Raw genomic sequence first — 24,359 nt, forward strand, 5'->3', positions numbered from 1 at the left:
TGCCTCCTTTTTCTTTTTGACGAGGCCTACAATATCTCTCATTATCCAGGGTTCCTGAAATTTGCCGTATTTATCATTCTTCCTCACAGGAACATGCCGGTCCGGAATTCCTTTCAACTGACACTTGAAAGCCTCCCACATGTCAGATGTTGATTTACCCTCAAACATCCACCCCCAATCTAGGTTTTTCAGTTCCCGCCTAATATTGTTATAATTAGCCTTCCCCCAATTTAGCACATTCACCCTCAGACCACTCTTATCCTTGTCCACCAGCACTTTAAAACTTACTGAATTGTGGTCACTCTTCCCAAAAATGCTCCCCTAATGAAACCTCTACCACCTGGCCGGGCTCATTCCCCAATACCAGGTCCAGTACAGCCCCTTCCCTAATTGGACTGTCTACATATTGTTTTAAGAAGCCCTCCTGAATGCTCCTGACAAACTCTGCCGCGTCTAAGCACTAAGCGAATCCCAGTCAATATTGGGGAAGTTGAAGTCTCCCATCACAACATCCCTGTTGTTTTTACTCTTTTCCAAAATCTGTCTACCTATCTGTTCTTCTATCTCCCGCTGGCTCCCGTTGGGAGGCCTGTAGTAAACCCCCAACATTGTGACTGCACCCTTCTTATTCCTGATCTCTACCCATATAGCCTCACTGCCCTCGGAGGTGTCCTCCCGTAGTACAGCTGTGATATTCCCCCTAACCAGTAGCGCAATTCCGCCACCCCTTTTACATCCCCCTCTATCCTGCCTGAAACATCTAAATCCTGGAACGTTTAGCTGCCAATCCGGTCCTTCCCTCAACAGTTCTCTGTAATGGCAACAACATCATCGTTCCAAGTACTAATCCAAGCTCTAAGTTCATCTGCCTTACCTGTAATACTTCTTGCATTAAAACATATGCACTTCAGGCCACCAGACCCGCTGTGTTCAGCAACATCTCCCTGTCTGCTCTGCCTCAGAGCCATACTGGCCCTATTCCCTAGTTCTCCCTCAATGCTTTCACCTTCTGACCTATTGCTCCGGTGCCCACCCCCCTGCCATACTAGTTTCAGCATTTCAGCTGCCACCTCCATCTTCCCGAAAAATTGCCAAGCAGCTTGGACACAAGTGTGTATAAAAGGGACAATGATTGGGAACTATACTTCAAAACATTAACTCCCAGAGTCTGCAAATTCCAAGCTAGGTTTTCCCCATGCTCAATGAGTTCCACAACAAACACTTGCAAGTTTGAGCTTGCTCTCGATATTAGTAATTTGAAAATTTGAACAAAGGTTATGGATTTAATGCATTGTCGAAGAAGTACCGAATTACATTGATGCAAACAAGGTTAACAGGCAAGGCAAACGAGAATAACTTGATGTCGGATAGAATGCAAGTAACAGAGCTTTGGACAGTTGGGAATCTAGTTAGGATAGAGTTCAGAAGGTCAGGGGAAAAAGCATGGAAAAATTGAAGTTTGGTGGCGATTAAGGTATGGTTGAGAGTTTCAGCAATGGCGCATGATGGATAGGTATGAATTTTCAATTTCAGGATCAAACTGCAAACATGGATTTCACAGTGCCACGTTCAACTGGAATGGGTCACCAGCATAAAATTGGGAGGTGAGGGTACAGAGAAAATCAAACTGAATGGTTTTAGTTTTAGCAATGTTAAATTCAAAAAGCTCTGACTCCACGGCCCCTAATCAACCCAACAATTACCTAACACCTGCTTACACTTTTAGTTCAACACACAACTCCCTCTCTAATAGTCAACTACTTGGTCACGTCCAGTGTAGAAAAACTACACTGTTCAAGAATAAGTTGATGGCAATTATATCACCAATGAGGGACACATGAGGCAGATTTGACAATAACTTAGTGGCATTGTACCAGTTATCTTGCAACATTAATGTACCACTGCCAAATCAATTTAACATCCTTACTTGAAAACAAATTAACAAAAAATGTCTGTTGACTTGAGATTCATAATAAGTGTCTACACAGATTGATCTATAAACAGTAGAGAATACAGTTTTATGATAATTTACCTGCCTTTATTTCTTTAAGTTTTAACATAAAAAATTTGAATAAATGCAAGTTCTTGTTAAAGCACTAAATCCTCTTCTGTAATGAACAGCACATCTAAATTTGGTGCGATGAAAACTCCTGCCATGTGTGCATTAAGGAAAAGTGTAATGGGTGAGAATTTAGGATAATGGGTGCAAAACTGCTTTGTTTAGCCTTGTCCTGTTTTCCATGTGAGGCGCTTTGAGGGTAGGGTGCTGAACGACACTGATTTGGCACTATCCTGTCTTCACATTGCTCAATTGGCTGAAATGACGTGACTGCAGAATCGCAGATTAGGGCAACACACAAGATGACAGACTCTTTTTTGCTCACTCAAGAACAAAGAATTGTGTGACTGCAGGGTGGGCCCTCTGCTAGCATTATTTAAAGAACCAGGCACCCTAATTACACACAATTTCCTGGAACATTTTCTATTGTAATGTCTCTTGAAATACTTTGGAATGTTTTCAGGCATGGTTTAGTGAATTCCTGGACTCGCTAGAAAATGTTGCCATCTCTTCAATGGGGTGGGGGTAGTTGCGTGTGGGCAGCAAGGGAAAAAGGGTGGAAGCAGTTTGATAGTAGGTGTCCATCAGAATTCTCCTATATGCTGTTCCCATCAATGTCCTTACCCCAGTCTTCTGTAACAGTACTCACCTGCCTCCAGTCCGTACGGAGGGTTATTTTCGAGTGCCTCCAAAATGCCTACAGGACCACATCTCCTTCTGTCTACCTACACTGTTTTGACACCTACAGTGCCACATACATTAGTGTAGGAATCTCCATCTGCCCTGTTGTCCACTTGCAATAATTTACATACTGACAATGTTTTTTTTGTGGCTTCCCTTTCAAGCGCACCATGCACAAAGGCTGCAGGCAGCTTGAAGAAAAGATGCACTGGAGACATTTAGGCTAGTTCTATAATCAGGCAGATGAGGTTGGTACATGAAAATTGTGTTACCCCAACCTTGATTTGCATGATCTGCAGGTTGCTTATCATGATGCCTCACCTCCACTCCACCCCCCTCCCCCGACCCCAGCCACACCCAAAAACCAGGGCAAGCCAATTTTTTACCCAATGTATTCCAAAAACATAGTGCTGCATCTGTGTAAAGCTTTAGAGATGAAAAAGAGGACTATAACTGATGTTACAAATAACCAGGTTATTTATTAAGAGTATTTGACTCAAAGACGAATTGCTAAAATCCAAGCACTGTGGAATAACGATATAGACCTGCGAGTTACGTGCAATGCTACAGCAGTCTCCTTTTTCTCGCATGTGTATGACTTATAAAATGATTTGGTGCCAGAATCAGGATGTACAAGTCAATTTTTGATGAAAGATTTATGCTACAGAAAAGAGATTCAGCAATAAGAATGAAAACAAGATGCGATTGTTCAGGCGCCACCTAGGTGTGTGTACCAATCTTCCAACATTAAATTTGTTTAGTGCTCCAAGGCATTCGAAGTTTAAATGCTATCCTATGAAAAGCACCATCTGCAGTAATTTAGAAACTGACACAATTTATAGTTAAAACATATGGTGAATAGCTACTAGAAAACATAGCAATTTGGAGAGAAAAAAAGTTATCTTAAGCCCTGAAGCAGTGTTTAGCAGATTGCTCTTTATGTCCATACATTTCCTTCAGAAATTTCAAAACAGATTGCGTGCCAAGTTTTGGTAATGCTCCTACAAATGCATAAAAATAGCGTATAAAACAAACAGCTATGTGAAAATTGGTAATCATACAATCAAGGTTGATTTTTCTTTCCAAATAAAGGCAATTAGAACTCTAACAGGATACCCATAAAGACCAAACTGTTTCAAAAGGGGCTGGCAGAGTTGGCCAATTGTCAGTAGTTTTGGTTGCTTCAGAAATCAACAACGATAAAAGGGATATATTGTTCATATTATGAAACATCTTTCAAATAATTGTTCTAATATTACCAGCTGACTCATATTGCCTACTATATGCAAGGAGATCCCACATGTCCTACTATAGTCATTTGAATATTCAGCTCAGACTCTAATGCTAAAGCAAATGTTGCTGAAATAATTACCGGGGTAATGTTAATAGAGTTGAAGTTAGTTGGCGAATTCAAAACCATGACACAGAGATTTTCCTTACTGAGAGAGTTCATTGACTTTGTTCAGTCTCGTAGCCCTTCCCTCCTATCCAGTTTCTCAGCTGTCCCCTATTTATACTCTTTTAGTTGATCAAAGAAAAAAAAATCAAAACATTAACAAAAATCTAAATTGAGAGGGGTGGTAACCCCTGGCGGGGCACTGCAACAAAAACAAATAAAAACGTCAAAAGAAACGTTCATTAAGCAAACCAAAATGTTGTTCCCTTGGGGTGATGGTGCACCCCTGCTCCCGCAGTGCCCACAGGTCACGGAAGGCCTGGAAAGTAATGATGGACACCACATGATCCCACTCCAGGGCCACCCAGTCGCACACGTCACTGCGGGAGAGGGTGGGCAGTTCTGGATTCCCTTAACCATCTAATGCCTGGACCTATTGATAGCCACCTTGGCCTGACCCAACAGCAGGCTATGAGGAGGTCTTCCACCCTCCTCACAATGCTCTGTGGTGACTCCCCAATTTATACTCTCTTCAATTGAACAAATGATCAAAATGTTAAACAATAATGACAGGAGGGCCACCCCCTGGTTGGGCACTGTAACTAAAACATAACTTCAAAGGAAAACTAAACCAAAATATCATTCCGGGTACACATGCACGCATGCATGCACACACACCCCAGGTCCTACAGTGCGCACTGTTCATAGAAGGGCAGAATCATGCAAGAAGATACACCATGTGCTTGCTCTCCAAGGCCACCCAGCCGCCAATATAGCCACGGCCGAGGAGTAGCCAGTCGGGACAGACAACCCACTCAACCACTCGCTGCCTAGACCTGTTAATAGCCACCTTGGTCTGGGCTAGGAGCTGAATCAGGCCTACGAGGTGGTCCTCCTCCATCCCCCACCCTCCTCCACACCACGTGATCCTCTATTTAGACACGTTTAAAAGTAAATTAAACAATGTTCTTCACCTGTGTATCCTAACAATATAGAATCATAGAATTTACAGTGCAGAAGGAGGCCATTTGGCCCATCAAGTCTGCACCGGCCCTTGGAATGAGGACACCATCCAAGCCCACACTTTCACCCTATCCCCGTAACCCAATAACCCCTCCTAACCTTTTTACACACCAAGGGCAATTTAACATGGTCAATCCACCGAACGTGCACATCTTTGGACTGTGGGTGGAAACCGGAGCACCCGGAGGAAACCCACGCAGACACGGGGAGAACATGGAGACTCCACACAGACAGTGACTCAAGCTGGGAATCAAATCTGGGTCCCTGGAGCCGTGAAGCAACTGTGCTAACCACTGTGCTACCGTGCTACCCAATATAATTAGCATTCCAGTGATAGGTAACTGCATTACAATCAAAGAACTATTCTAAATTAAAAAATACATTTGAAAAATAAAAACTGAACAGTTCTATATTTGTCCATTTTGATATGTAATTTATAGAATGCATCAGACTAAATCATATAGTTGAAGCCCTCAAATGTTTAAACCAACAACCAAAATGTTAGGTGGACAATTCAACTCAAAGAAGTTACCTATAATGTGGGAATACTTTTATCATTAAGTTAACATACAGCAGTGACTTTTAACAACTCTAATTCCACAATTTGGAAAAAGACAATATGATATTAGAAAACTTAAATTAACATGACTTTTAAACGACTACAATGAAATGAAAGGAAAATGAAAATGAAATGAAATGAAAATCGCTTATTGTCACGAGTAGGCTTCAATGAAGTTACTGTGAAAAGCCCCTAGTCGCCACATTCCGGCGCCTGTTCGGGAAGGCTGTTACGGGAATCGAACCGTGCTGCTGGCCTGCTTCGTCTGCTTTAAAAGCCAGCGATTTAGCCCAGTGAGCTAAATCAGCCCCTAATACAAATACATTGTTTCGAATACAACAATGATTCGAAAGCCTACTGTTATTAAATTTCAGCTATAACTATTGCCCTCAGGCAGTGAAAAGATGAATAAAGCAATATAGTCATCTTCAATGGCCTGAAGAGATACAATCATTAGCACTTTTTTTTTTAAAGTATAACTTTAGCAGAAGAGGCCATGCAAATTTGCTACAGAGCTAAAATATGTCACTCGTCTTTTTTTAAGTCCTACATGTTGCAATTGGGATTTTTCTTTTCTAAGATAAAATATTTACATTCTCAGGAAACATCTGCAAGAAAAAATGCAAAATCTGTGTTTCAAAAAAAAAGTCTATGTGCATACAAATATTGTTAGCCCATTTAAATCCTCCTTTGCTTCTTCCCATCACCATTTTCTTTTTCCAAGCCTTCCACATGTCAATGGCACTACTTTGACAATCAGGAGATAGGATTGTAGAAGGAATTTCAATTGCAATTCCAATTTTGGCTCTTCCCCTTTCATCCGACTTGCCACTTGCAACAGATTATCAATCTACCACATCGCAATCTCATTTAGTAGCCTCCCAAGAATTAGTAAATTGAGATAATATAGTTAGCGGATTTACAAACAAAATAGCACACAAAAAGTTGGAATTTAAAGTACAGCTCATTGGAATGGTAGTCCAATGCTTTCCCAGTGGAGTTGCAAGAATGCCTAACCTTCCATGCTTCTCTACTACATCCCCTGACACCATAGACCCATCACCACATCCAGCAGCTAACTGCTTTACTGTGAAAACAAACATGCATAAATAGTATAAAGTTGTCCAACAATATTATTCATGTCAATCTCAGAAATTAATATATTTGATTTCGAAAAATAATAATTTTAAAATTACGTTTTGCAATGTAATTATTGGGCGAGATTCTCCGGTCCCCCAGCCGCATATTACTCGACTGCGTGCCATTCACTGGCGCTGGGATTCTCTCTTCCCGCCACTCGTCAATGGGATTTCCCATTGAAACCACCCCATGCCACCGCAAAACCCACTGGCGAGGGTGCGCTGCTGGCAAGAAAAATGAATCGCAACAACCGGAGAATTCCGGCCATTACCCTCATATCTATTATTGCACTTTGGAAATAGGATCAAATAGTGTTCTAATGACAAATAAGTTTTGAAACTCTCCAGAGTGACAAGTTCAAGTTAGGTTGTTTGTTATTTAGTCTTAAGAAACCAAATCTCTGCAAGTGATTAGCTAAACAAAACAGATGATGCTTATATAATTTTTACATTGAATATACTTTATCTTTCAAGGGCAACCTTTTCAAAAACAGCCCAGATTTGGCAATTAATTCCTATCCACATTAGACTGTTATGGAATCTTTCCAAAATTATATTTTGCTCAACTATCACAAGGGTTAAAGCAGGTTACATTTATGTTCTTACGATTTTGATAGGGAGTAGACATGGATTAACGCACCTGCATTCATAAAAGAAAAATCTATTTTCACAGCGAAAAGAAAACTTCCCTTACAGTCCAACAAAGTTCAAGATCATATGATAACATTTAAATGTTACTTTCCGCAGGAATCACACCCCTTTTTGCATCCTGTTATTCACAAGAGTACTTTCCTTTTAGCTAATAGCATGAATATGAAACATATTTCAGACAGTGGCCTTACCATTAAAGAAACTTTTAGCTCGGAGATAACTGACACTGAGGCGGAGAACAGACAGCTTGTCCAATTTGGCTACAACATCCTGTGGGAAGGGCAGGAGGCTGGACAGGCGTTCTAGCTCTGCATTCAATCTGTCCCGATGCCTTTTGGATGGATTTGACTTTGCTCCTTCAAACGCCTGGGTTTTCACACTTAAAGAGAAAAAAAAACTTGTGTTAATAATACAATCTTTTAACTTTCATGTCATGAAATTAGAAACATTACAATACACTTTCAAACTATGCCAAACCTGGCACCATGCATCTCCGTAAGCAAGGTTGACAACCCAAGTTACAAATCCTAAGTCGTTGAAGACTTAGGGAGACGTCAATAAACACAAGGTGCGGGATTCTCCGTCGGCAGGCTTCTCTGTTTTGCCGCGCCCGGGTGTATCCCAACGGTGTAGGGCTGCCCCACAATGGGAAACCCCATTGACCAGCCGGTGTGATGGAGAATCCCGCCGGTGGGTCGGGGCAGAAATGTGGTGTGGGGGGGGGGGTTTACAGCCCATGACCTTTGCACTTCATAATACAACTGCAAAAATGTAATTATATTTTTCTGTCAAAGTGAATGAAAATTATCAACCGAGGGTAACAAATTTCTATTTCCTCACCAGCTATCACATGAATCTTAGTCAATTCTTACAAAAGATACAAGGAAATGAAAAGAGGAGAAATAAATGGGTGAAGTTTTCACTGTAAAGCTCATTATGGATGAACATTTTCTGGTACCCTGGTTTACAGTGGCAAATGGTCAGATTAAATCAGAAATCTAACCTCAGTTTGCCATTATAAAATTGCCAAACATTTTAAAACAATTGACATCAGTATAACCTATGCAACATGCCACTAGCAATTTGGATATGGCAAAAAGTAAGCATGAGCTAAATCACACTCACACCCGCCCCACCAACCTTCAAGGTAACTAATTCAAAGGGCATTTCTTCCATCCAAAAAAGCATGCCAATTATTCTGTCCTCACCTCAATATAAGAGGACCCAGTCTATCTCATTGTTTGGCCATACTACTGGCCAAGATAAAACACTCTCCCCTCCAACACTGGTCCTACTCCTTCACATTCCCTTTATTGTCCTGCCGATTGCTGTTCATTCAGTTGGCATATCCCAACCCACTCTTACCAACATTGAGGCATAGCATTCCATTTGCAAGGGATAGAACTTCAAACACTCATGATTCTGCTGCAGTAAACTAATTAAATTTAATTTGTTGCTGGAAGTTCTAAAAGTGTTCTGAAGTACTTTCATTAAGAAAGGACGAATCATAAAGTTAGGAGCCAAAAAATGAAATTGTACTATAAATCGGGAGTGGCCCATTTATTTATTCATTTTGTTTCCATCTTTGAAGTATTAATGAAATTGATGTTTCAAGCTGTATCCAAGTATCTTATTCATGCAGGCCCGTCTTCTCAACCACGCTCCTTGCCTGAAGTGTGGTGATCTTCAGGTTAAACCACCACCAGTCAGCTCTCCCCCTCAAAACGGGAAACAGCCAAAGGTCATCTGGGACTATGGCAACTGTACCTTTATATATTTTAATATATAAAGTATTGTAGGTTACAAGTCTTGCATTTAGCATGCATTTTCAGTTTGTCATATTTACTTCCTGAGTCACATTTTCCTCACACCTGATTATGTTTACTGGACAGCCACATTTTATTTACTTCACAGAGATGCTGCTGCTCTTAAAACTGCCATTTCTCCAAGTCCATTTCTACAGATGGTACTGCAATGTTTTGTTTTATTCATTGGATTACACAATTGTATCAGGTGAAGTGTATTCAAGTTTAGCTTCATTATTTTAAGCATATAATATTAATCATTTAGCCTGCTCTCCTTGCTCCCATAGTCTTCATGTCCCCATGCTCGAGGCACTGCATTTTGCCCTCGGCCTTAAACTGCTTGTCCTCTCACTCTTCAATACTGACCTCCTTTCAGGCTGTTATACATCCCTGCCTCTGGGTATTGCAGCTTTGGTTACCCACCAACCCATTGGCAATGCTGGTTTACCCACTTCTAATGACTGATCACAGTTCACATTATGCTCCCTTGTCATTCCCACTGTTAACTGGTTAAATGTTTTTCCTACATCATAGATTACAGTATGGGTTGCACAGTGGTTAGCACTCTGCCTCACAGCGCCAGGGACCTGGGTTCAATTCCCACCTTGGGGGACTGTGTGGAGTTTGCACTTTCTCCCCGTGTCTGCATGGCTTTCTTCTAGATGCTCCGGTTTCCTCCCACAGTCCAAAGATGTGCAGATTAGGTGGGGTTATGGGGTTACATGGATAGGGTGTTCTTTCAGAATGTCGGTGCAGACTCAATTGGCCAAATAGCCTCCTCCAGCATTGTAGAAATTCTATGTTTCTATGGTACAGGCATTTTCAAAGTGGGAGGCGAGTGTTTGGGGGTTGCGAAGCCATTAATCGCGGCGCTCCGGATTGTGGGAATTCAGGCACAACGGCTGCAGCAGCCGGCTTTTATGCTGTCTTCATATCCATGTTGATGGGAAAGAATTAGGGAGCTACAGGCGAGTATGACTGAAGGAAAGAGAAGGAGCCAAGAGCTTCATGGAAGGGGAAATGCAAGAGATAGGAAATAACAGGTTGTGGGGTGGAGGAGGAGAGAGGTTAGTGTGAGCTAATGATGTAGACTGTGTGGAAGCAATCTGAAGGGCTAGTGCAAAGGGGAAGGAGCTGTGAATTCAATGGGGGTACAGGAATGGTGATAAGAGGAAAACAGAAAATCGAGGCAAACGGAGGGAGTTGCCATAACCTGAAAATAGCAATGCATTTTCAAGTGGATCATGCAATTTGCACACCCTCGGATTCCTTCCTATCATCACATTCACCACCTTTCAAGAGGATGCAAGAAGAAGATTCACAAGCAAACTTAACAAAAATACATGGAAAAAGTGAGAAAGAAGGCACTTTTGCTGAGTTAAATAAAAGCTTTCCCACTGAAAATGCATGTGGTGAGAGTTTAAAGAAATAAACACTTCATAAAACATTTATAAGAAAAGGACTGAGTCATGGAGTATAGATATGATGTGCCATAAGCATGAGGAACGGAAACATAAAAGCAACATCTAAATGGTTTGGTAAAACATAGACATTTCCAACCACAACTAACCATAACAGTGTTTGCATTTGAATGTGGGAAAAATTCTACAAGTACAAATGTAAAGTTCAAGCAAAAACAGCATCACAAGTGTCACAGTTTCATTCACATCATCACAGGTATAAATAAGCATCAACTAACTCTAAGAAGAATGGAGTAGGAGCTGCAAGAGTCCTTCCTGCTAATCCCCTTACTCCCCTTTTCTTTTATTTCTTGCCGTTACATTTTTATCCATGGATGATAAATGGGCACATCACCTTAAGGCAAGCTGATGTAAGCAGTCTGTGTCTTTAATTCAAGCAGGGAGAATCCAGAAAACTGCTGGTTTAAACTAGAAGCTGCAGACTGGCCAGCACCAGTGACAGAGATATTGGTTGGGGCTCTGTTTGACTGATGGCCAAAGGATTGGCCTAAAAAGGCAGTGTTCTGCCCAGTAACCAATGGTGATTGGATCCTATTTCACTGGGATGATTTCTGGGTCCCGAGGTTTCATTTGGGTTTCAGTCTGACTCCTGGCAGCCCCAAGGAAGGTCTGCTATCCTCGCCTCTCCGTTTGTTCTTCAGAAAGACTGTGTTTCTGAACTGGCAGAGTGCCTGGATGTACCTATGTACAGGGTAATCAATACAGGCAAGTAGAGTCCAGAAACGACAAACTCTTTCTCCAGAAAGATAGAGGCCTGAATGCGAACCTCGAACTGAAAGCAGTGTTTCGACAAAGAAGATAATAACAGGATGCAAACCAAGGACTCTAATCTGCAAGCTTGCTGTGAAGGAATGTGTGCTGAAACCATTGGGCTGGAATCTCCGTAGCTCTGCGCCAAAATTGCGTTTGGCGCGGGGGTGGAGAATCGACATTCGCGCCCAATCACAGCCCGCAGCCGCCCTGGTGGGGGGGTGGGGCGGAAGATCCAGCAGCTTGGGGGGGTGGGGGGGGGGGGGGGGGGTGGTGGCCTTATGGGTCAGCGATCGGGCCGGTCCAATGAAGGGGTACGGGGCCGATCGGAGGCACCTTGATTCTTCGTGACGGTCTGCGGTCCGAGTCTGCCATGGTGCTTGTCGAGGCCGCCGCCGTGCGCAGGCGTAGACCCGGAACCGGAGGTGCAGGGGCCCGTATCCGCAGCCAAAGCGGAGAGCTTCACAGTGGGTCCCTGCTAGTCCCCTGCAGCTAGTGAATTGCTCTTTATTTTGTGCCTGAGGACATAGCCCCATTTTTGGAGAATCCAACTCATCCTCTGGAATAAAGACTCTGGGTGGGATTCTCATACCCTCCGTGCTGGAATCCCACCCGCGCGGGACGGAGAATAGCCGTTCACACCAGAAATCCGGCGCGGTGGTGCTTCTGTGATTCAGACCCGCCAGTCGCCCGTGCGCGGTCGACGAGGCGCCAGTCGGGGGTCCCCGCGGCGAATCTCCGTGGTCGACTGGCCGAACTTCCGTTGGCATGGTTCATATCTGGTACCACCCGGCGGGAGCACGGACCCGTGGCCGCGGTGGCGATCCTGGTGGGGGGCAGGGGGAATCTGACTCCGGGGGGGGGCCTCAGCGGTGGCCAGGCCCACGATTGGGGATCACCGCAATCTGGGAGGGACCTACCTTCCTCCGCTCGGGCCCGCAGTGTGGGTCCCCCATGTCAGCAGCGCCCGCGCTGAGATGGGCCACCCCGTGATTGCGTGGACCAGCTTGCGGCTGCCATGCGCTTGCGTGGCCACTCGGTCTGGACAGCAGGGACCCACCAGCAGCCAGAGCTGCGGGACACAAGCCAGGGCTCTGCTAGCTCCCTGGAAAATGGAGAATCACCCCGGACCTTTGAGGAAAAAGTCCAGAACGATTCTCACTAGTTTTCCAGCGGGCGTGGGGACTTAGTCCCCAAAAGGGAGTATCCCGCCCTCTTTCTTCCATCCATTTATGATTTTTACCTTTGTGTTTGTCAGTCTTGTGTATTTATCTGTATAGACGACGAAGGGGGCATAGTAAATGGATATTAGGTATTAGCTTGTCATTAACCAGCTGTGTTTACTGCATATTTCATTATAGTTCTTGTTATAAATAAACAGAAATCATGTTTATGTGACAATAATTATTGGGAATATATACGACTTTTTGGCTAATTAATTTGTGCGGGGCACGTGGGGCTGGAATTGACTGTGCACTAGCCCAGGGTGTCGTAACCGAGCTCAAATGACGGCACGGTGGCGCAATGGTTAGCACTGCTGCCTGCGGCGCTGAGGACCTGGGTTCGATCCTGGCCCTGGGTCATTGTCTGTGTGGGGTTTGCACATTCTCCCAGTGTCTGCATGGGTTTCACCCTCACAACCTTTGCATATGCAGGTTAGGTGGATTGGCCACACTAAATTGCCCCTTAATTGGAAAAAATATAATCTTTTACTCTAAATTTGTACAAAAAAAAGTACATGGCAACTTATAAGTGGTTGGAAATTCAGGTGACACAGGACTGACTCATGTCAATCTGATACCTTCTCAAAAAGGAAGCCCAACGACACATGTTGTTGGGCAGCATGGTAGCCCAGCGGTTAGCACAGTTGATTCACAGCTCCAGGGTGTCAGGTTCGATTCCCGGCTTGGGTCACTGTCTGTGTGAAGTCTGCACGTTCTCCCCGTGTCTAAGTGGGTTTCCTCCGGGTGCTCCGGTTTCCACCCACAGTCCAAAGATGTGCAGGTTAGTTGGATTGGCCACACTAAATTGCCCCTTAATTGGGAAAAAATTATTGGATACTCTAAATCTGTAAAACAAAAAGATGTAACCGAGCCCAAACTAAAATTGGATCTACTCCCTTGTAAAAGGACCAAAATATTGTTGTAAACACCAGCGAATCTCCTACAGTTGTGTGCATGAGAAGTTCAATGATATAATGCAGGAACAGATATATTGTACTCAGTAATGTGTAATGTAACATTTTACTGCCAAGATGCTAACATACTAGTTCAGCTGAGATTTTAATTATTTTTCAGCACAGGAAATTAAATTTGGAAAGTGCTTTTAAATTTGAGACTTCAGTATTAGCAACTATTTTTTGAAATCTTCTCTTTAAAACATTTTCCTCTAGTGCAGCAGACGTGTTAAGTGAAAGGCTCTTCTGACACATACTGATTCATGCCATGCCACTGAGTTCAACTTTTGCTGGATAGAATCATAGAATGGCTACAGCATAGAAGGAACCGTTGAGTGAGCTGGGTTTCCACACTTTAGCTCGTCCCAATCCCCATCATTCCCCCAAAGCCTTTCGTTTCCCCCGCCCCTTTCAGGTGCTTACCCAATTTCCCTTTGAAATCTACAACTGAATCCCCTCCACCACTAATTAAGGCATTGAGTTTCTGATGGTAACCACTCACTGTATAAAAAGATTTTTTCCCTCATGCTGACAATGAGACCATAAGACATAGGAGCAGAATTAGGTCATTCGCCCCATCGAGTCTGCTGGACCATTCAATCATGGCTGATATGTTTCTCATCCCCATTCTCCTGCCTTCTCTCCATAACCCCTGATCCCCTTATTAATCAAGAACCTATCTATCTCGGTCTTAAAGACACTCGTGATTTGGCCTCCACAGCCTTCTGCGGCAAAGATTTCCACAGATTCACCACCTTCTGGCTGAAGACATTCCTCCTCATCTCAGTTTTAAAGGATTGCTCCTTAAGTCTCAGGATATGGCCTCCCTCAGGTTCTACTTTTTCCTACTAGTGGAAAAATTCTCTCCACGTCCACTCTATCTAGGCCTCTCAATATCCTGTAAGTTTCAATAAGATCCCTCCTGATCCTTCTAAACTTCGAGTACAGGCCCAGAGTCCTCAACCGCTCCTCATGTGGCAAGCTTTTCATTTCAGGGATCATTCTTGTGAACCTCCTTTGAACCCTTTACAAGGGCACCACATCCTTCCTTAGATACGGGGCCCAAAGCTGTTCACAATACTCCAAATGGGGTCTGACCAGAGCCTTATATAGCCTCAGAACTACATCCCTGCTCTTGTATTCTAGCCCTCTCAACATGAATGTGAACATTGCATTTGCCTTCCTAACTGTCGACTGAACCTGCACATTAACCTTAAGAGAATCTTGAGCTAGGACTTCCAAGTTTGATTTTGATTTGATTTGATTTATTATTATCACATGTATTAGTATACAGTGAAAAGTATTGTTTCTTGCATGCTGTATAAACAATGCATACCGTACGTAAGGAAGGAAGGAGACACTGCAGTTATACAGTAGCAAGGTGTAGAGATAAGATCAACTTAATACGAGGTAAGTCCCATTGTGCTTCTGATTTCCCCATTTAGAAAATAGTCTATGCCTCCATTCTTCCTACCAAAACATAACCTCACACTTTTGCGAATAGTATTCCATCTGCCTCTTCTTTGCCCACTCTCTTAGCCTGTCCAAGTCCTTCTGCAGCTCCCTGCTTCCTCAATACTAACTGTCCCGCTGCATATCTTTGTATCATCTGCAAACTTAGCAGTAGTGCCCTCAGTTCCTTCTTCCAGATCGTTAATGTATGTTGTGAAATATTGTGCTTCCAACACCTAGTCATTGGCTGCCATCCTGAAAAATACCCCACTCTCTGCGTTCTGCCAGTCGGCTAATCTTCTATCCATGCCAGTATCTTACCCAAGTTACAACATGGGCTTGTAACTTATTTAACAGCTTACTATACGGCACCTCGTCAAGGGTCATCTGGACTCGAAACATTAGCTCTTTTCTCTCCCAACAGATGCTGCCAGACCTGCTGAGACTTTCCTGTTTGGTTTCAGATTCCAGCATCCACAGTAATTTGCTTTTACCTTATCAAAGGCCTTCTGGAAATCTAAATAGATTGCATCCACTGGTTCTCCTTTGTTACCTCGTCAAAGAATTCTAAGAGATTTGTCAGACATGACCGCCCCTTGACGAAGCCATGCTGACTCAATCAGCTCTTATCATGCACTTCCAAGTACTCCACAATCTCATCTTTAATAATAGACTAGATCCTACTAATGACTGAAGTCAGGCGAACCGGCCTGTAATTTCCTGTCTTTTGCCTCCCTCCCTTTTCAAACAGGGGTGTTACATTAGCCACTTTCCAATCCGTTGTTGCATTGGATTCTTTAGCAAATCTGTGTTTCTGATTCTTGATGCTTCAACCAATGGGAACATTTTCTCTCTAATTACTCTGTCCAAACTGCTTATGATTTTGAACACCTCTCTCAAATCTCCTCTGAACCTGGTCTTCTCTAAGGAGTACAACCCTAGCTTCTCAAATCTATCAAAGTAATACACGTCTCTTATTCCTGAAGATAAATCATTGGGCCCCAAAAGGTAGATCACCAGAAAAACAGTAGAAAAAAAAACTATCAGATGCCATTGGGTTTGTTGAATGTCAGGGCACTTCTAGACAATATTTTAAGACTACAGCATAGCGCAGCCCTCATAACCAGAATTCTGGGCAGATACAATATCTGCTCTAAGTGATGCAGGTGTCTCATCTTGAGGATGTGGAGATGTCGGTGTTGGACTGGGGTGAGCACAGTAAGAAGTCTTACAACACCAGGTTTTTTGAATCACTAGCTTTCAGAGCGCAGCTCCTTCTTCACCTGAGGAAGGAGCTGCACTCCGAAAGCTAGTGATTTGAAACAAACCTGTTGGACTTTAACCTGGTGTTGTAAGGCTTCTTACTCATCTTGAGGAAACAGATGCAAGCTACACATTCTACTGCATTGGCAAGCCTAAGCACCAGTCAGACAGACAGGCTTTGCCATTCAACCTGCGTTTGCACGCAAGCAGACTCCCTTCCCAAGGGTATCAACAATCGACTCATGGTACTTCAAATAGAAACCAGTAAGCAACACTCATCAGCACCTATGCACCAACAATAACAGAAAGAGAGAGGTGGTCAAAGAAGCATTCTACAACAATTGCAGCCGAATCATCAAAGCAGTGCAATACTAGGGCAAGCTCATCACTCTTGGTGATTCCAATGCCTCTTTTGGGATGGACTAGCATATGGGACACCATGGCATTGTTACAGTAAACCCCAACATCTAGCTTATTCTCCCCAGGTACAGCAAGTTTGGCCTTATCATCACAAACACAATCTTTCAATAAAGTGATAAACTGAGAACAACATGGATGCACCATAGATCTAAAACAATGGCACATGTTGAACTATGTTTTGTACGACAGAGAGACCCTAAAGATGTGCATTCTACTTAGAGGTAACAAATGCTGATTAGTACATTGTGCTCCTGACATGCCCATTGTCTGACCAGCATTCAGATGATAACATCCAAAATGATACATTTAACTATCCTAAACGACCCGGCATAGAAGCAGGAACTGGAACAAAGAAAAAAGCAGGAGAATTTGCTAATATCGTAGAAATTAGACGTTGCAGATTCTTGGAAGAAGTTAAAGAATGTCATTCATATTGCAGTATCAGAGATTCTGGAATTTGTCAAATGGAAGCATCAAGATTGATTCGACAAGAAAGACCCAGGTTTAGTCAAGATAGGGTGGGGGAGTGGGCCAAGATAGGGTGCTCTTTGGAGAGTCAGTGCATTGTATGTAGCTCACTTTGTTGGAAAGAGACAAGTGGTTATATAGCTTGAGGAGCAACACTGCATCGAGCATGGGACAATGCAAGTAGGCAGAACTCATGCGAACTACCACAGCTGGTATAGGGATTGAACCCAGGCTGCAGATATAATTCTATGGGTGGCACAGTGGTTAGCATCGCTGCCTCACAGCACCAGGAACTCATGTTCAATTCTGACCTCTGGTGACTGAGTGGAGTTTCCACATTCTCCCCATATCTGCATGGGTTTCCTCCAGGTGCTCCGATTTCCTCTCACAATCCAAAAATGTGCAGGTTAGGTGGATCAGTCATGCTAAAAAAAAAGAATTGCCCTTAGTCTTCAAATATGTGCAGCTTAGGTGGGGTCATGGGCCGAGGAAGGTAGCTCTTTCAGAGAGTTGGGGCAGACTCCTTCTGCACTGTAGGGATTCTCTACTAACTGATATTCCCAATGCTGGCAGATCCTGACAAAATAAATGAAAGCCAGTTACCATTAAGCAAAAATACACTGGATAAAAGCAAATTACTGCGGATGCTGGAATCTGAAACGAAAGGGACAATGCTGGAAAATCTGAGCAAGTCTGGCAGCATCTGTAGGGAGAGAAAAGAGCTAACGTTTCGAGTCCGATGACACTTTGTCAAAGCTTTGACAAAGTCATCGGACTCGAAACGTTAGCTATTTTACAGCTCAAAGAGACTGATGGAATTACAGCAGGGGGATTCCCAATTAAAACAAATCTATCAAACGGCTTACTCAGAACTGGTGGTTCAATGTATTCCTGAATGTAGTTATGTAAAGGATCGCATATTAATGAGAATATGACATCCCACTTATCTTAGTGCAGATGACAAATGGGCAGAAATACATAAAATTGCATTATCTCCCGAGTATACAAAAGAAATTCTATGGATAACTCATGACAAGCCATTAGAAGGACATACAGGAATGAAGAAAACACAAGCAAAGATACAGAAACAGTTTTACTGGCTGGGACTACATAAAGATGTAGTTAAATTTTAATCAAACCACATCACACATATCAAGTAATAGGGAAACCACAAACTGCAATAAAGCAATCATGTTTGATCCTTATTCCAGCTTTCGAAGAATCTTTCACAAGACTTCTAGTCAACTGTGTTGGACCACGTTCAAAAACATGAAGTGGAAATTAATGATGGTATGGATATGTCCACTATATTTCCTGAAGCGATACCATAAAGAAACATTACAGCCAAGAGAATGGATCATTTAAAGTAGTCATGAATAACATGGAAATAAAACAGTATAAGTTATCGTCGTATCATCCAGAGCCACAGAGAGCATCAGAGAGGTGGCATCAAACTTTGAAAACAATGATGTGAGCACATAGTCAAGATTACCCTCATGATTGGGACAAAGGGATTCCATTTTAATTATTTGTCATTAGGGATACATCAAATGATTTTATAAGATTTAGTCTTTATAATTGGTTTATGGACATCAAGTGAGAGGACAACTAAAATTAATCCAAGAAAAGTTGTTAAGTAAGAAATCAGAGATTACACTTTTGGACTATGCATCAAATTTCTCGGGCTCGTGAAGTGACAAGGAAACATTTAAAGGTAGCACAGCAGGGAATGAAAGCGATGGCTGATAGGAGAGCACAGATTCATAGGGCAGAATTCTCTGCAAGGCCCGACGCCGTCGTGAAACCCGGAGAGGTTCACGATGCCGTCAGAGGCCACTCCTGGCCCACTATTCTCCCTCCCCCCCCCCCCCCCCCCCCCCCCGGGGGCTAGGAGGGCCGTGCCCTATATCTCGGCCGCCGGGCCTTGTCGCTGGTGTCAAGGCCCGGCGCGCCGAGAATGACGCGGCCGGCGCGCCTAATGACATCAGCCGCGCATGCGCAGGTTGGCCGGCTCCAATCCGCGCATGCATGGCTGACGTCATGACGGTTGACGGCTCAAACCCGCGCATGCGCGGTTGCCGTCTTCCCCTCCGCTGCCCCGCAAGACGTGGCGGCTTTGAGACGCCGGCCCGACAATCGGTGGGCACCGATTGTGGGCCAGTCCCCACGCAAGCACGGTCGTGGTGCTCAATCCCCTCTCCGCCCCCCACAAGCCACAAAACAGCTGTTGGCGCCATGTTCATGCTGGCAGCGACCAGGTGTGGTTGTCGCTGGCATGAACCGGTCGGGAACGGCCGGCCGCTCGGAGAATCGCGGGGTCGCTATGAAAAACGGCGGCCCGTGATTCTCCGAGCGGCGTGTCGCATTTTGAATCGCGCCCATAGTCTTATAGTTGGGGAGAAAGTGCAAGTGTTATTACCTTTGTTCGGTGAACAGTTAAAAGCAAGGTTTAGTGGACTGTATCAGATTGAAAGAAAACTGAGTGAAGTTAATTATCAGCCTACTTGTAACACTAATAAAGATTATTATTAACACTTACTTACATTGTTGAAGCCAACAAACTATTCAAATTTAAATATTTGGCAATTATGAACATGTGTATGAACCTGGGCCATATTAGTGCATAAATTGGTCATGGTTTAACTTCTATGGCCTGCGATTAAATTCCATTCAAACTAATAGTACCTTTGGATGGATTTTAGCATCCTAACAGTGGTGTCAGAGTGTGGGTGGAGCTGGGCTGTCTGTCATCTTTTCAACTTTCATTTTAGGCTGTTGCTGCAGGGTGTGTTTTAGTTTCATTTTCAGAGCGGCATAGCTGCAGTCATAGCCAGAAGGTGTATTAGAGTCTATCTCTGTAATCTAAAGACTGTAAATCGATCCTGGTGATTTAAAACTAATAACAGTAATGACTTTAACTTGATGTGCTTCTGGTAAAAGGTGTTTTAAGTCTTATGGATGTTAAAAGGAAAGCTTAAAGGATTACTTAGTGTTGTATTCTTTGGGGGTTGTCTTTGAATTAATGGTTGCTAAGATGTTCACTATGTTTTAGAAAGGTTAACTTGAGGTCATAGAATAAAACATTGTTTTGCTTTAAAAAATACTTTTCCATTTCTGCTGTACCACACCTGCAGAGTGGGCCGTGTGCTCCCCATACCACAATCTATTAAAAGTTGTGGGTCAGGTGAACGCCATGATACACTTTGGGGTTCTCTACATCCTGACCCATAACATAACTAATATGGCACTTCAAAAACTACATCGTTGGTTGTAAAGTGTTTTAGAACATGTGGTAGAATATACTGTGCTTTAGAATATGTGGAAATCCTTTTTTCTTTACGGCAAAAAGTTTGAATAGTCCCAATCATTGTTTTAATCGTCACAACTTTGCATTAATTGAACAGTCACTTCTAAAGCAGAATATTAACACTTATTTTAAAAGGTGATAAATTTATTTCAAGGAAATGAAAGGAAATTTTAATCTGCCTCTAGCCCATGCTCTACCACATCTGAAAGGTTATGATGCTGATGGGTGCAAACATTTTCAGTGCTCCAGTACTGCAATAATTCTGTAAGAAAAAGAGCATCAAGTCACAGAGAAAATCAGTCCCACAAAATTTGCCAGAATAAGGTCATTTGGGTAAAAACACAAAAACAAACCATCGAGTGGTTAATTGTTTCGAGACCTCAAAACTAGTGGCTCTCCAGAAATTTCTGATGCCTTTTATTTGTATGGGTAGTGAGCACACCTGGAGGCCTCTTGGAAGTAATGATTTAGAAATAGCACTGAAAAATGGAAAACAGCAATCTGAAATTGCGGGAAGCTCCATTTTAGTTGTGCTTAAGGATATTCTTGATCGCATAGTTTCTTAGCCTTAAAACATAGAACATAGAACATAGAACGATACAGCGCAGTACAGGCCCTTCGGCCCTCGATGTTGCACCGACATGGAAAAAAAAAACTAAAGGCCATCTAACCTACACTATGCCCTTATCATCCATATGCTTATCCAATAAATTTTTAAATGCCCTCAATGTTGGCGAGTTCACTACTGTTGCAGGTAGGGCATTCCACGGCCTCACCACTCTTTGCGTAAAAAACCCACCTCTGACCTCTGTCCTATATCTATTACCCCTCAATTTAAGGCTATGTCCCCTCGTGCTAGCCACCTCCATCCGCGGGAGAAGGCTCTCGCTGTCCACCCTATCTAACCCTCTGATCATTTTGTATGCCTCTATTAAGTCACCTCTTAACCTTCTTCTCTCTAACGAAAACAACCTCAAGTCCATCAGCCTTTCCTCATAAGATTTTCCCTCCATACCAGGCAACATCCTGGTAAATCTCCTCTGCACCCGTTCCAAAGCTTCCACGTCCTTCCTATAATGAGGCGACCAGAACTGTACGCAATACTCCAAATGCGGCCGTACCAGAGTTTGGTACAGCTGCATCATGACCTCATGGCTCCGGAACTCAATCCCTCTACCAATAAAGGCCAACACACCATAGGCCTTCTTCACAACCCTATCAACCTGGGTGGCAACTTTCAGGGATCTATGTACATGGACACCGAGATCCCTCTGCTCATCCACACTACCAAGAATTTTACCATTAGCCAAATATTCCGCATTCCTGTTATTCTTTCCAAAGTGAATCACCTCACACTTCTCCACATTAAACTCCATTTGCCACCTCTCAGCCCAGCTCTGCAGCTTATCTATGTCCCTCTGTAACCTGCAACATCCTTCCGCACTGTCTACAACTCCACCGACTTTAGTGTCGTCTGCAAATTTACTCACCCATCCTTCTGCGCCCTCCTCTAGGTCATTTATAAAAATGACAAACAGCAACGGCCCCAGAACAGATCCTTGTGGTACGCCACTCGTAACTGAACTCCATTCTGAACATTTCCCATCAACTACCACTCTCTGTCTTCTTTCAACTAGCCAATTTCTGATCCACATCTCTAAATCACCCTCAATCCCCAGCCTCCGTATTTTCTGCAATAGCCGACCGTGGGGAACCTTATCAAACGCTTTACTGAAATCCATATACACCACATCAACTGCTCTACCCTCGTCTACCTGTTCAGTCACCTTCTCAAAGAACTCGATAAGGTTTGTGAGGCATGACCTACCCTTCACAAAACCATGCTGACTATCCCTAATCATATTATTCCTATCTAGATGATTATAAATCGTATCTTTTATAATCCTCTCCAAGACTTTACCCACCACAGACGTTAGGCTCACCGGCCTATAGTTACCGGGGTTATCTCTACTCCCCTTCTTGAACAAAGGGACCACATTTGCTATCCTCCAGTCCTCTGGCACTATTCCTGTAGCCAATGATGACCTAAAAATCAAAGCCAAAGGCTCAGCAATCTCTTCCCTGGCTTCCCAGAGAATCCTAGGATAAATCCCATCCGGCCCCGGGGACTTATCTATTTTCACCTTGTCCAGAATTGCCAACACTTCTTCCCTATGCACCTCAATGCCATCTATTCTAATAGCCTGGGTCTCAGCATTCTCCTCCACAATATTATCTTTTTCTTGAGTGAATACTGACGAAAAGTATTCATTTAGTATCTCGCTTATCTCCTCAGCCTCCACACACAACTTCCCACCACTGTCCTTGACTGGCCCTACTCTTACCCTAGTCATTCTTTTATTCCTGACATACCTATAGAAAGCTTTTGGGTTTTCCTTGATCCTACCTGCCAAAGACTTCTCATGTCCCCTCCTTGCTCGTCTCAGCTCTCTCTTTAGATCCTTCCTCGCTTCCTTGTAACTATCAAGCGTCCCAACTGAAACTTCACGCCTCATCTTCACATAGGCCTCCTTCTTCCTCTTAACAAGAGATTCCACTTCTTTGGTAAACCACGGTTCCCTCGCTCGACCCCTTCCTCCCTGCCTGACTGGTACGTACTTATCAAGAACATGCAATAGCTGTTCCTTGAACAAGCTCCACATATCCAGTGTGCCCAACCCTTGCAGCCTACTTCTCCAACCAACACATCCTAAGTCATGTCTAATGGCATCATAATTGCCCTTCCCCCAGCTATAACTCTTGCCCTGCGGGGTATACTTATCCCTTTCCATCACTAACGTAAAGGTCACCGAATTGTGGTCACTGTCTCCAAAGTGTTCACCTACCTCCAGATCTAACACCTGGCCTGGTTCATTACCCAAAACCAAATCCAAAGTGGCCTCACCTCTTGTTGGCCTGTCAACATATTGTGTCAGAAAACCCTCCTGCACACATTGTACAAAGAACGACCCATCCAATGTACTCGAACTATATCTTTTCCAGTCAATATTAGGAAAGTTAAAGTCTCCCATAACAACTACCCTGTTACTTTCGCTCTTTTCCAGAATCATCTTCGCCATCCTTTCCTCTACATCTCTAGAACTATTAGGTGGCCTATAGAAAACTCCCAACAGGGTGACCTCTCCTTTCCTGTTTCTAACCTCAGCCCATACTACCTCGGAAGAAGAGTCCCCATCTTGCATCCTTTCTACCACCGTAATACTGTCCTTGACTAGCAGCGCCACACCTCCCCCTCTTTTGCCCCCTTCTCTGACCTTACTAAAGCACCTAAACCCCGGAACCTGCAACAACCATTCCTGTCCCTGCTCTATCCATGTCTCTGAGATGGCCACAACATCGAAGTCCCAGGTACCAACCCATGCTGCCAGTTCCCCTACCTTATTTCGTATACTCCTGGCATTGAAATAGACACACTTCAAACCACAGACCTGAACACTGCCGCCCTCCTGCGAAGTCAAAACTGTGCTCCTGACCTCTCTACTCTCAATCTCTCGCACCCCAAAACTACAATCCAGGTTCCCATGCCCCTGCTGAATTAGTTTAAACCCCCCCAAAGAGTACTAACAAATCTCCCCCCCAGGATATTGGTGCCCCTCAGGTTCAGATGTAGACCATCCTGTCTATAGAGGTCCCACCTTCCCCAGAAAGAGCCCCAGTTATCCAGAAATCTGAATCCCTCCCGCCTGCACCATCCCTGTAGCCACGTGT

The 24,359-nt window shown here is 43.6% G+C and overlaps 1 protein-coding gene across 2 annotated transcripts in view; it reads right to left on the bottom strand.

The window, feature by feature from the left end:
• Positions 1-24,359, bottom strand: part of LOC119966167 (aryl hydrocarbon receptor-like) — a 235,249-nt gene that overhangs the window by 200,499 nt on the left and 10,391 nt on the right. For both annotated transcript variants that reach the window (XM_038797465.1, XM_038797466.1), the window contains exon 2: positions 7,700-7,887. In XM_038797465.1, the coding sequence (XP_038653393.1) occupies positions 7,700-7,887 (188 nt within the window). The remainder of the gene's footprint in view (positions 1-7,699; positions 7,888-24,359) is intronic.

Source organism: Scyliorhinus canicula, chromosome 5 (genome assembly GCF_902713615.1).
Source record: "Scyliorhinus canicula chromosome 5, sScyCan1.1, whole genome shotgun sequence".
NCBI classification, from domain to species: Eukaryota; Metazoa; Chordata; class Chondrichthyes; order Carcharhiniformes; family Scyliorhinidae; genus Scyliorhinus; species Scyliorhinus canicula.